The sequence below is a fragment of the Lissotriton vulgaris genome, chromosome 3_2 (genome assembly GCF_964263255.1).
Source record: "Lissotriton vulgaris chromosome 3_2, aLisVul1.2, whole genome shotgun sequence".
In the NCBI taxonomy this organism is placed as follows: domain Eukaryota; kingdom Metazoa; phylum Chordata; class Amphibia; order Caudata; family Salamandridae; genus Lissotriton; species Lissotriton vulgaris.
The window spans coordinates 105,170,282-105,184,072 of NC_141690.1; the positions used below are offsets into that span (position 1 = coordinate 105,170,282).

At 40.0% G+C, this 13,791-nt stretch overlaps 1 protein-coding gene across 1 annotated transcript in view; it reads right to left on the bottom strand.

Moving 5' to 3' along the window:
- The window catches only part of CLRN2 (clarin 2), a 112,621-nt gene that overhangs the window by 15,726 nt on the left and 83,104 nt on the right, over positions 1 to 13,791 (bottom strand). The window contains exon 2 of the mRNA XM_086964056.1: positions 8,396 to 8,575. Coding sequence (XP_086820182.1) covers positions 8,396 to 8,575 — 180 coding nt within the window. The remainder of the gene's footprint in view (positions 1 to 8,395; positions 8,576 to 13,791) is intronic.

Here is a 13,791-nt window from a genome sequence, read left to right on the forward strand (position 1 = left end):
CCCTTTTTGCCTTGATACCCTTCGTTAGTGTGTTTTGTTTGCTGTAGTGCCCGGAGTGTTTGCAATCCTAACAGAGCGTTGGGCGCCATATTGGAAATAAAATGTATCGTCAGTTAAGTAATCAATAGTATGAATTCATGTGTAGGACCTTAATTTCCTATGGGTAATATCATGAAGCCTATTACAGTCATGATTTTTACATTGTCCAAAGACAAATACAGATGTTAGAAGTATGGAAAAACACTACAGGTAGCCTGTGTATGCCTAATCAAAAGATGACCGCTGTGATAAATACTGCTTCATTGTATAGGTAACAGCATGGCACATTTGTATGGCTTAATTAATGATTCATGTTCTGAGTTTATATTTCAGAAACTCCTACATCGATCTCTAAAACATACATCTCTCTTCAACAACATCCTCTGGATAATAGAAGGGGTACCCCACCGGTGTAGTAGTGGAAAAACACCACCCCTGGTGTAACAAATGCAGGAAAACAGTACAGCATGACAAAAATCCATCAATACGCGTATATAGGTACAACCAGAAATTGGGAATTTTCAGAAAATTTGGGAGGAAGATGAGACGCTCGGTCGTGAGCTCCGACCCACCAGCATAGAACGGAGCAAAAGACACACTTTCCGACTTCTTTCTTTTCACAAATCTTCCCTCGAGGTGCACGTAAAGAGTAAGAAATGGGAATATTGTAAAAAGGAAGAGAAAATTCAAAATTACGAAGAACGCCCTTAGACGCCCATAGATGCTCTGCCCGATCTTCTTCAGCTGCAAATATCTTAACAGAACGACCTAAAACCCCCGACTGAACCCCCAGCGCAGCATGACAATCGGGAGCTTTTTAGAGCAAAACGTACCTTTCAAATCCTCACTATCACCGCCGCCGCCACACATTGGAAGCTGGGCAGTAGCGCTGGGAGCAATGTAGAGCTGCCGCAGGGCGTTCCAAAGGATTACCTTCCTGTTCCGGGGCACGAGTGGCAGGGTCAGTGGAGACAGCGGGACCGGATTGAAGCAGGGAGGTGGTTGGGTTGAACCGACGCAATCATCTCCAATCTCACCACCTGACACAGAGAGACCGCTGTTGTTGCTGACATTAGCTCAGGCACCGATACGGAGAACAATTGAAGAAGTTGGTCGGCAAGCAGCAGGCAATTCACTAAGTGCCGAATTTTCAAGCACCCCACTGCTGATGAATGGGGAGAGGGAGTCTCTTCTGCCCCACGAAAAACAAGCAGAATTGTCCTCAAGATCTCGGACGTATACTGAGCAGGGGAAACCTAAGGAACCGGGAAAGCTGGAAGGTCCTAGGAAAACGAAAGCACAGGTACGTGGTGGAGTGAGCGATCTTGAAAAAATAACACCGGATTTAATTACAAGCTGTGCCCAACACATTACTGCAGAACAAAAAGGCAGTGAGGGAAGCAAGGGGGAGAGCGACACTCAAACCGAAATGGGGATACTTTTATATAATACAAGATCCACGAAACTTGAAGGGGGTGTGGGAACAGATACTGTAACTGAATCAGAGAAAGAGCTGGGAAGTAGGGGAAGGTCCTCCTATTGTCTAAGAAACCGTCAGCTAGTTAAACAGCTCCCTCTCCAGAAAAAGAGTATGACCCCGAAAAGTACTAAAAGAAAGCAGAGAGCGTCCCCCAACTTAGCGGAACTGTCAGAAAATATAAAATCAAGATCAACAAAATTTAAAGCACACGGGTTGTTTGTGTCAAACCAAAAAATTAAAGTAACCCCCTCCCTAAGGTCTTACTTTAAAGTTCAGCAGTCGGTCCAAGTGAGAACGAGATCATTCCACCATCTTCAAATACTGGTGATTGCTCAGTCATAATCCCCACGCCTGAGGGGAAGTTAGAAAACTCAAATTCTAGGGGCTAGCAGAAATAACCAGAAGCGAAATGTCAACTGAACCTAGCATTGACCCCTCAAATATAGCTCCAAGCATTACACCACTAATGGAGGTAAACAGAGATATCTCTAAAGCCGCCCCAAACAGAAACTTCAGAGCAACCCTCAGATCAAGCAAGTAATGACCTCCTAGTAGCTAATCAAACCGGAAAAGTCATGGAGATGTTTTTGGACAAAATAATAGGAGAAATGAGGGAAAAATTCTTAGTCTCTGAGGGGAATCAGAACAAGATAAGTGAAGTCTGTGAAGGCTTGGACCAAAAACGAAATGACTTGGGTGAGAGAGTCACCGCAGTAGAAACGGCAGTTGAGACTCTCAGTAAAAAGGTGGGCACAAATCAAAAAGAGATTAGACAACTAAAAGACGGCGAGCGAGCTATTGAAGAAAACTGGAATCACTGGAAAATCAAGGAAGAAAAAACAATCTTAGAGTACTAAATGTACCGGAGAACTTGGAGGGGTCAGATATAAAATCATTTATTGTCTCCCTTTTTGAAGAATTCTTTCCTTGGACAAAAGACTGCAATTTGATGGAGGACAATCAAAGGGTCCACAGGGATCCTTTCAGGAAAAGCAAAGAAAGGAAGTCCCCAAGAATTTTTTTTATCAACTTTAAAACGTATACCCTTAAAGAATTTTTTTTAAGTGAGGGTCTAAAAAGTGGAAAACAAAACAAGGATAATTGGTCTTTCAGAATACGATCCGACATATGTAAGGCCACACAAGACAGACAGTGGGAACTGGGGCAGCATATGCAAGAGTTAAAATCTCTTGAAGCAAACGTACAGATGAAATTCCCGGCAGCTCCTAGAATCATGTGGCGCAACAAAATGCACAATATAAGGGAGCCCCATGAGGTAGAGGATTTTATACATCAAATAAAAGACCAGATCCTAAGGGAGAAGACTAACTAGAGACTAACTAGAGAAGGGATCTTTATACAAAATAAAAGAAAGAATCAACACCCTGTGATGCAAAGGCACGAATGTCTGGATAAGTATTTCTGAAGTTATTTAGAAAAATGAAATATGAAAAAAAAGATATGATATAAATGTGCCCCAAAAGGCAGAGTCTTAAGTTTTAAAGGATCAGTTTAACGTAATTAAAAAAGGAAAGTGATCTTTCGAAATAAAATAAGCTAAATAAAGTAAACTGGTGAAACCGGAGCTCGAAACGGGTGGAAATACCGCCCAAAAGAAGAAGGGAGGCTTCCTCAGGGTGGAAAAATCAATCCTCACAATTATTTAATAATGTAAGCTATGTTAAAACACGGGTGGGGAGCAAAATAGGGAAAAAAATCAGAAAAAATATCCTCATAAAACAAAAGATAGGAGTCAAATGGGAGTCACTTAGACTATATAAAATATGCCATAGCCTAGTTCAGAACCCAGCAGTTTTAAAAGAAAAATGGCGAGAGAAAGAATAATTAACGTCCTCTCATGGAACGTTAATGGACTTAGAACCCCTAATAGGAGAAGAAGAATCTTGGAATATCTAAAGGAAACGGAGAGTGAGATTATCATTCTCCAAGAAACTCATCTTGTAAGTACCGAATGGGATCAGATTATAAAAAAACTAAATTGGGTGGAAGCCTGTATATATACCACGCAAGACTGTAACGTAAAAGGGGTTGTAATTATCCTAAAAAAATCCCTAAAAGCAAAAGTTGAAAGCAAGGCAGTAGAGAGTAAAGGAAGATGGGTAGTAGCTAAAATAAGGATAGATGGCAATACCCTCACTATAGCTGGCTACTACGGCCCAAATTTAGATGACCCAACCCCCCTCCAAAAACTCTATATGGAGCTCCTATCAACCTCTGCCCCCATAATAATAGGGGGCGACTATAATATTATACTCGATCCTAAATTAGATAGATCACCTCCTAACAATCAATTGAATCTACCTAAAATGAGGGACTGGTTAAGAGTCTATAAACAAGATCTAGACCTGGAAGATATGTGGATACAAAAGGGAGAGAAAACGCACCCTTTTACTTTCCACAATAAAAATTAGGCCATAGATCAAGAATAGACTTCTTTCTCCTAAATAGGAGTCTCCAAAGCAGTGTTAAAGGCATTGAACACCTCCCCGCACATTTATCTGACCACTCGGCGGTACAACTAACTCTTTTATTACCCAAAAACATAACTCCTCCTAGATGGACAGTAGATCGTTCCATATTTAATAACACACAAAATGTAAACCAACTAGAAATTACCTCAGCACACTATTTTGAGGATAATGCAATTGGCACATCGAAACAAATTAATTGGGATGCTTATAAAGCCGTGGTAAGGGGAAAGTTACTTAGTTTAGGAGCGTATAAAACAAAAATAATGAAACTAGAAATCAAAAAAATGGAATCGGACATCAAAGCAGTGGAGATACAACTAGAGAATGGAACCTACTCAGAACTGAAGGAAGATTTAGAAGAAAAACCCCGAAAACTTAAAGAGACTCTGGCAAACTATTTGGAAAACATAGTGAGAGAAAAATGGGAAAGCAGCAAATTAGCCAGTTATGAATACGAGGAAGGATGTGGAAAAATGCTGTCATGGAGAATAAAAACTGATCAGTCAAGGAACAACATACCAAGTATCCAGATCCAAGGCCAAGCGTCACAAAGCTCAGAAGATACTGTAATAAGACAGGAGTTCTCAAAATTCTTCTCTGGCATATATAAAGAAGATACAAATCCAACTAAAGAACAAATCAAGATCTATCTTGAAACTATTCCCCTTCTAACGCTAACAGAAGAGGAAAAGATAGAATTAAACCACGAAATCAAGCCTGAGGAAGTTAGAGCGGCTACAAGTGGCCTAAAAAGAGGAAAAGCCGCTGGCCCTGATGCGCTTCCAAATGAGTTTTACATGGCGTTAAAAGAATATCTAGTTGACCAATTAACAGACTTAATGAATAAGGTATATTTGGACCACGAAAAAATCCCTGACACCTGGAATGACGCGACAATTAGCATTATCCTAAAACCTGGAAAAAATCCAAAGCTGTGTGAGTCATACAGACCAATATCGTTACTCAACTGTGACTATAAAATTTTTATGCAAGTCATAGCAAAAAGACTAGCCAAGGTAATGCCAAGATTGATTAACTTAGACCAAAAGGGTTTTATAAAAGGGCAGCAAATTCATGAGACGATCCATGAGCTATTTGCAGCAATAGATGTAGCCACCTGTGAAAAACTTCCCCTTACTATAATCACCTACGACGCGGCCAAAGCGTTCGATAGAGTCAACTGGGCCTTCCTGAACGAAATCATTGAAAAAAACAATCTGGGGAAAAGCTTTGGTAACATGGTTAGGGAGGTATATAATAAACCAAGAGCAAAAATAATAGTCAACGGGAATCTGACTAGTAACATCGAGATACAACGAGGCACAAGGCAAGGCTGCCCGCTGTCGCCGCTACTTTTTAACCTTTACATCGAACCATTGGCCTGCTTAATTAGAAACCATCCTCTAATCACACCTTTTAAACATCAAAATTGGTCAAAAAAAGTAGCATTATATGCGGATGACCTGATGGTATTTACAGCAAATTATGAAAACGCCTATCAAGCATTGGAAGATATGATGAACAACTTTGGTAAAGTCTCAGGTTATAAAACAAATCAAGAAAAAACTGAGGCAATGAGCTGGAACATTAACCCCAATACACCATACAGTAGGGATAAAATAAAATATCTAGGAATTACGCTGGTAAAAGAAATTGAAAAAGTCCCACAATTAAACTTGACAAAAGTCGCCAAAGAAATGAGAAGACTTCTTAAAGTATGGACGGGATTGCCACTAACCTTTTTGGGAAGATCTAACGCAATAAAAATGACCATCATCCCTAAGTTCACTTACCGTTTTAATACAATCCCATTAGAATTTAAACAAGAACCCTTAAAGAAGATCCAGGGTGAAATAGCAAGTTTCATTTGGGCATCAAAAGGCACGAGAATAGCCTGGAGTAAACTTAGGAGGAGGAAAGAACAAGGCGGAATAGCTAGTGCTGATTTATTTGAGTACTATAGGTCATTCCAATTTGAGAACTTTAGACCACTATTGAGGAACATCAATATTACCCAAGCTTCCTACAGAATATGACTGAAAGAACTGACCCTTTCCTATTTAAGTTTGGCCGCCCAAAATTAAAAAATAAAATAAAACTAAAGATCCTACACAACTAGGCTCTGGATTCAGATTAGAAGCTCGGTAAATATACCATACTACAGTACGAAGGCACCAATGTGGGATTACCCATGGACACCAGAATGTCTAAAAGACTCTCTAGTGGTACCACTTAAGACAGCAGGAATAGAAAGATGGGGCCAATTGTTAGTAGACAAAGAGATAATCTCCTGGGATCTACTATATGAACTTACAGATGGCAAGATGTCAAAATTTAAATATTATCAACTAACTAACTGGGCTAAATCTTTACCAGAGGAAAAAAGGGGTAGTGAAAATCTTGAAAATGAAATGATAAAAATAACACCGACAAAGAAAGAAATATCAAAATGGTATTGGGCACTCATTGAGTCTGGAGGACAATTATGCTAGATTCAGGAGAAACATCAAGACCTGGCTTTTTGAGAAATGATTTGTCCACTTTGTACTTTCCATACCTTTTTGCTCAACTACAATGTCTCAGGCGCCGGGAAACCCTTTGTGGGTAGCTGCGCGCATTACAAATGCAATAAATAAATAAATAAATGAATAAATCTGGAGAAGAAGACTTTTTAGTCCCGGAAATAACATGGAGGAAAGATATGCCTGATCAGGACTTGGACTTACAACTCTTATGGCAAAACTAAATGGAAATATGTTGGTCCTGTATAAAACCAGCTTCACTAAAGAGAACCCATTTGTTCACAATCCATCGAGCATATTGGACCCCAAAAAGATTGTCTAAATTTAAAGGAACCAACGTTAAGTCCTGCCATAAATGCTGAGAAGCAAGAGCGGATGACATCCATAAGTTCCAAAAGTGTCCCGCACTATCCAACTTCTGGTTTGAGATTGGTAAGACGTTGAATAAGGTATTGAGAACCCACATAACTGTTTGTACCCCTCTTTTTATCTTTGGGATATATAACAACATAGATGCTGGTATAAATAAACTAAGTAAAAATCAGGAAAGCTTACTGTCTGTTCTGATACTGCTAGCGCGGAGAGAAATCTGTATTAACTGGGTTAAACCAGTACCACCAACTCATGCAAATTGGTTAAACTCTATAATAAAAATCAACAAACTTGATAGAAAAGGGAAATATTCCAAAACAATACATTTCTGGGAAATTTGGGAACAGTACTTCCAAATATATCATTAACTTCTACTGGGCCACGGGTAAACAAAATCCAATGATTAAGGCGATGACAATAATTCTAGGCAGAAATTATTACTGCTGAGTAGCCAAGTTGGCTAGCTACCCCTCTAAACAATGGACTTATTGAACACGATAAAGGATGAGTGGAGAAAACTGATGAATCATAACATCGAAAGGGATACTCCCCAAAGACACCTGACAATTATGGGGCAGTGAAGGCAAAACAAAAAAAAATGATTATCAGACTCCCGAAACCTCCTTATCTACATAATCGTAAAATGAGGATTATAAAAAAAAAGAAAAAAAAATACACGTACATAGACACATTCCTCAGCTCACTGACACCATTCAAGCTCTCCACCGTGGTGTGCAGTAAGTCCAGCCTTCTGCACTCACTGAAGGATAACAGTTGAAGAATATTACCGCCTTTCTTGTACAGCTCCATGCTCAGTCTCAGTTACTAGCTGCTGTAGATCGTCCTCAGAGTGTGCAGGCTCTGATAGTGTGAAACATGTACTGTGAAAATAAACACCAGATGTTGCAGCGAAAAAAGCATAACAGCTGGTTATTGTTTTAATTGTTAAGCAGCAGCTGCAGTTCTGCTCTGTGACCGGCCTCTCACAATGCTTGTTGGCTTTGTCTGCTGTCCTTGGGATGTCAAAACTGATACCTAACACGTAAAACTTAATTCCAGTATAGTAGCTGGCCTTTTATTATTATTGGTGACTAATATTGGCACAACTATTATGAAATAGGAAAACTAAACACAAACATTTATACTTTTATTGCAGGTTTTCACTTATTCTGACTGTCACATAACTTTGATTTACTTTATCTCTGCATAGAAAATTCTGTAAATAAATTCAGATCGTTTAATAGCACAGACGCAACATTGCAACATTATCGTGAAAACAAAATATATATTTTTAGGCGGATTTTTGAGAAACAATTGACTAATGCTCAAGGCAATATAACCACAAACCTTCTTAGACTTGAGGAATGTCCTAAGGTAGAATTGTTCTACTTTCAGATGTGCCCCTGATGACACACACACATTTTATTACATGAAAGTATGAACAGGATACAAAACGCTCACCAGCATTATGTATACAAAAAGATGGTTACCTGCGAATACGTTCCACAAGCATATTCCAGCAGGTCCTTTTATTGAGCGATAAGGAACTTTGATGATATTGTGGATGCAGAAGCCAAAACTAATCAGAGAGAATGACATGGCGGTGCAGAGGAATAGGATGATGGTCACATGGAGGGCTGCGTTGAGCTTCCTCACCAGATGTGGAAAAACTGTAAAACAAAACAATTGTTCTTTCATCTGTTTTTGCTTTATCTATTGCATTTGATGTTTTCTGAATTTATGAAACACGAACAATAAATGGGTCACTATAGTTTGCTCACTGTTACATATTCAGAGAAAATTCTGCCTACTAGATAAAGAATCTAGAATACAGCAGCCGATGGTATGCAGGAACACATATATCCAGTACTTAAAGGGTTAACTAACTTTCTGTGAAACAATGGGGTGTATATATACAAGGGGAAAGCACCACCAAAACGCCACTTTTAGCTAGGTTCTGGTGGCATTTTTGCCCAACGTCATGTTTACAAAGGGGCGTTAAGCCTCTTTTTGTGCCTTGTAAATAGGGCCCCTTTACATGCATCACTTTGCGTAAACAGGGATTTCCACTGCAATGCCCTTTGCGTTTTGACAGTGCCCCAGATTTGCAAGGATCTGTGAATCTGAGGCAGCGCCAAAAACTAACGTCATGCAAGAGCAGGCGTTAGAATGCCAAAACAAGGAGAATTATTTGTATTTCTCCTCGATTTTACTTTTTCTATGTGTTCTGAGTTCTGCAGCACACATAGAAAGCGCAAAACACCATTAATGATTGTTTATGTGCAGGATGAGACACCTTCCTACACATAAAAAATCATAAAATTATGACGATGTGCTACTCTGTGCTCCATTTTGCAGCACACATAGAAGTAACAAATTGCCATTTTGGATTGTTTATGTGCAGGAAGGTTTTCCTTCCTGCACATAAACAATCATTCCCCGCAACACAGGAACCCTTGCACTATGGTACAAGGGTGTCTGCATTCAGGGCCGGCTTTAGTGCAGATGGCGCCCTGTGTGACAATGTTTGCTGGCTCCCCGTCAACAAGAGGATCACCTTCAAACTCCTCATCCACGCACACAAAGCCCTACACAACGCCGGACCTACATACCTCAACGACCGACTCAGCTTCCACACCCCCACCGAAGTAGCCCTGAAATGTACATCCCCAAGTTAGTAACAGTGCAAAGAGGACACTGTCCTTTCTATTTCTATTAGGTGTATATCAATACTCCCTGAATAATACAATATATTCCCCACATTAGAGATTGTGAGGCCAATTCACAAAGGCATTTAAGAGTGTGTGAGGTAATACCCCAGGACTCCAGTACTCCACACACTCGTAAATGCCTTCGTAATTCGGTCCCCATGTGCCTCGGCTGACAATAAAATGTAAGATCAGGGAATGTACATCTCTCTCTTAGCTTTCTAGGGGAAAGCCTTGGGGTACCTGCAGCCGATGCTGTGCATGGGTTCTCTATTTACAGGGGTTGCTTAGTCTAGGGCCTTGGAATATACTAATTGCTAGTAGCAGGACAGTTACAACATGGTGACAGGAATTGTAGGGGCTTTTCACAACTTCAGGATACACCATTTGCTATTAAGACCAATGCTCAGCTTCTCAGGTCTCTCTGCTGATGGTGTCAGCTGTCACTTTTTACTGAGCAGTGCTGATTCGACTGAAGCTTTCTAAGGACCCATTTTTGCAGACTGCATTAGTCCCAAATTACAAGGTTTTTGTACTCAAAAGTTTTCTTCCGTCCATGCACCTTGGATCAGTGTGTCAAACACATTTACAACCTCTGAAAACCGTAACATGCTGCTTTAGGTAACATAAGTAATCCATAGAACCAGCATGGATGCCAGGATTTCCTAAGCACTATCACTTGGTCAAAGGGAACAGCTTCCACCCTGCTGTCTTCTCTATTTTATAGCAGGTGCTTTGCATCTGCATGTCTATTCAGAATGTTGCTTTGTTCTCTTGGACTCATCGCCATGACTCCTACAATGAAATCCATCACTTTTTTGAAAAAACAGATGATAGTGTGAAATGATAGAGCATTCCAAAGTTTTCCAAACAGAATAGAGAAGACATCCTCTTCCATCTTGGTATTTTTAAGGTAAAGAGCAATGAAAAGTCTATTTTTTAGAATATTTAGTTTTCCTTACCTGAGTAGTAACATATCAATGATGTAGGGACATCGGTACTTATGATCTACTATTTTATGTGTACATAGCAAAACTACCCATGTAAATCTCAATGAATTGACTATCTGTATGCTTCATAGCACCTCTATAATTCGTTTCCTTGATAATGGCTGTGTGTTGTGCTCATTTACTGGTTTTACTACTGATTGACAACTGGAGGCCATGGAGGCGGACACGCACATGATCAGTTGAGGCAATTGCTACATGCTTTTGCTTTATTGCATCTAAAGCCAGGTTCTAAGAAACAATAAAAATGAGTAATTTAGGATGAGATCAGACAGTTTAGTGACAAGCCAACTGGCAATCAATCCAATATTTTCCAGTTTCTGAAACAAGCTTATCTACATGGGTCTCCATTTCAGGTTGAGGAATACGTATCCTCATAGCAATTGACCAATATAAAAATTAAGAGCACACTAAGTCTTACAATCTTATAATTTCATATGAGATAGGGCAAATCACATCATAAGGGTTTCAGGAGGGGTAAGTGGGCCTATCTTCTATAACCAAAAATTCAACTGCGGTAATTATAAGCCTAATTTACTTGAATTTTACCACCACATACATCACTTTCTGCCATAGCAATACCATATGTGTACATTCTTGCTGATCATCCTAATATTAGTACAGTGACTCAACTCACTGCACCAACCCAGCATTTTTTACAACTTGTGTTGTCATGGGACGCTTAGTGCAAAGAGTCCCTGCTTTGGCTACTGTCTGCCATACAAGTGCAATGATTTATTGACTCTCTTGAAAGAAAGCTGCAGGAACCTGGATTGTTAAAGCTAAATCATTCGGAGCACTATTAAATTCATTGTTTGCCCCAAGGAATATCTTGCTTACCCTCAGTAGCTCTTAACAAGCAGCAAGGTCATCCTCTGAGAGTAAAATATAATAGCATACAAATTAAGAAAATTAGTTGTAGGGATCAGGAGTCAATAAACAAAAAGCATAAAATGTTCCATAAGATACAGCTGGGTCTAAAAAATCAATGTAAATAAACAGAGTAGGCGTAATTCCTCAAATTCACCCTCAACTCAAACTCATTGCCAAGAAGACTAAGATAGTCTGATTCTAACTCTTTCCTGCAAAATGTAAAACGTTTTATCCCAGGAAAAACTTCAGAATGATCATTCAAGCTATAGTTCTCTCTCACCTAGATGGAGGCAACACCCTTTCCCAAAGGCACCACGGATATCACCCTCACCTCCCTGAAAGGCATCCTTCATGCAGGAGCACGGTTCATCAGAGGGCTGACAAAATCTGATTGCATCACCCTTCACTAAAGGACCTGCGCTCTTCCCCCTGGAAGCCCAGATTACATTCAAGATCTATTGCATCAGTTGCAAGCACCTCTACACCAAGACCCCTGTCTACCTAGCTACATATCTGTTGGCAAACAACAGACGATTAGCTCTGACATTGCCACATGAGAGACTGTATATGCTGCAAGGAGGAGAAAATAATTCTTCTCAGCATAAACCCCACAGGATCTGGTAGAACATCCCCTCCTACATCATAGCAGCAACAACCCGCTTACAGTTCAGGAAGAAATTGTAAACTCACCTCTTCAAGGAACTCCTTACACTAGTTCTAAATCCTCCTCCTAGCTCCTATCCATGTAGCGTTTCTGGGGCTTGCTCCTAAGCCAGCTAAAGATAAATTCAGGCTTTCTTAAAACCAAAACATACATATATACATCTAGTGTGGTAACATGAAACCTATGTACTCTTTACAGCTGACTGGCAATATAGCTTTCAGGACAGACATCAGTAGTTCACTTCATACAAAAGCTATGGAAGCATAGAGGCTAAGAACCTGGCCAACCAACCCTGGTAAAGGTTCCGAGAGGAGTTCAAAAGATGTTCCTCAGACTTATTGTATGAAAATCTTCAGCGGGGCAAGGTTGAAACTGTACCCTAAAGAGCTCCACAAGGGTGGATGGTAATATTTCATGGTCTCACAGTATTTTCTTACTTTGAGGTCAAAAACTGAAAATCCCACTGTGAGAAAAACGTTCTATAACTTATTCCTGGTACTCACAAAGCCTCCATACTTCCAGATCCACAGTAAAATTTCCATTTATAACTAGCTCGTGAGGTAGTTCTACAGCATCCTCAAATTAATCAATCTGCAGAGCTTTCATCAGTTCACAGACACAGGGTAGATGTGTCATGTGAGCTGGCTGATTGGTCTACTGGTCTGCTCCCTAGTGGACACAGATCCCTCTATCTCAAGGGCTTCCTGCACTCTCCATCATTAGGAGAGAAGTTCCACAGGCAAGCAGGTTCCATTTGACATGATGTGACATACTTGTTTGCTATGTATCAGCAAAGGGTGATCTTCCTTATCCCTGGGAGTAGATTTCTATTCTCAAACATTCAATATAAAGCCAAAAACACAGTTTTTCCACATTCAGTTAAATAAGAATTCTTCCAGAGAGCTGTCCCTATGTAACTTGGGAGTACCCAGGCAAGGTGTATTTTTAAAAGGCAAACTGAGCAGTTAATTGGTGACAACCCTTAAGTAAATCAGTTTCCCTGTCTAATATTTACAACAGCGTGCTTCATCCCCATGTGTGCTTGTAACATACTTTAATTTAATCGTAGAATCCAAGAGTTCTTTGTATTAGAGTGAGCAAAGATGACAGTACCCAGATTACACTCTTCCAGCTCACCACATACTACCCCCATTGACACAGTTCTGCCTCCCACGCACCAACAGAATCCCCCCCACCGCCTCCATGTCCAGGATGGATCACAACCCATTAGGTGTGAGTCCTGGGGGTGCAACCAAGGAAGGAGATTGGTTCTGTGCCAAGGCTATTGCTAAAGTTTATGTAAGCAATGTGACAAGTTCTATAATTTAGACAAGGGTTGTAGAAAATAAAAACAATCATTGCTTCCATTGTTTTTATGATGTTTATTTCTATGCTACACATTTGACATTTACAGCATTTTTGTAACAAATGTTAGAACGTTAGTATCTTTGCCAATTCTCACACTTTAACACATAAGCCTGACACCTGGTGCACCAACATGGTCTTTTCAAAAATATGTGGCCTTTCAGATTCAATTGGCATAATTTCCTTCTGCAGCACACATCCCAGATCTGAACTATGTGCAGTTGTACAAAATGTTTACGCCCATTAACAGCTGATTTACGAGAGTATCA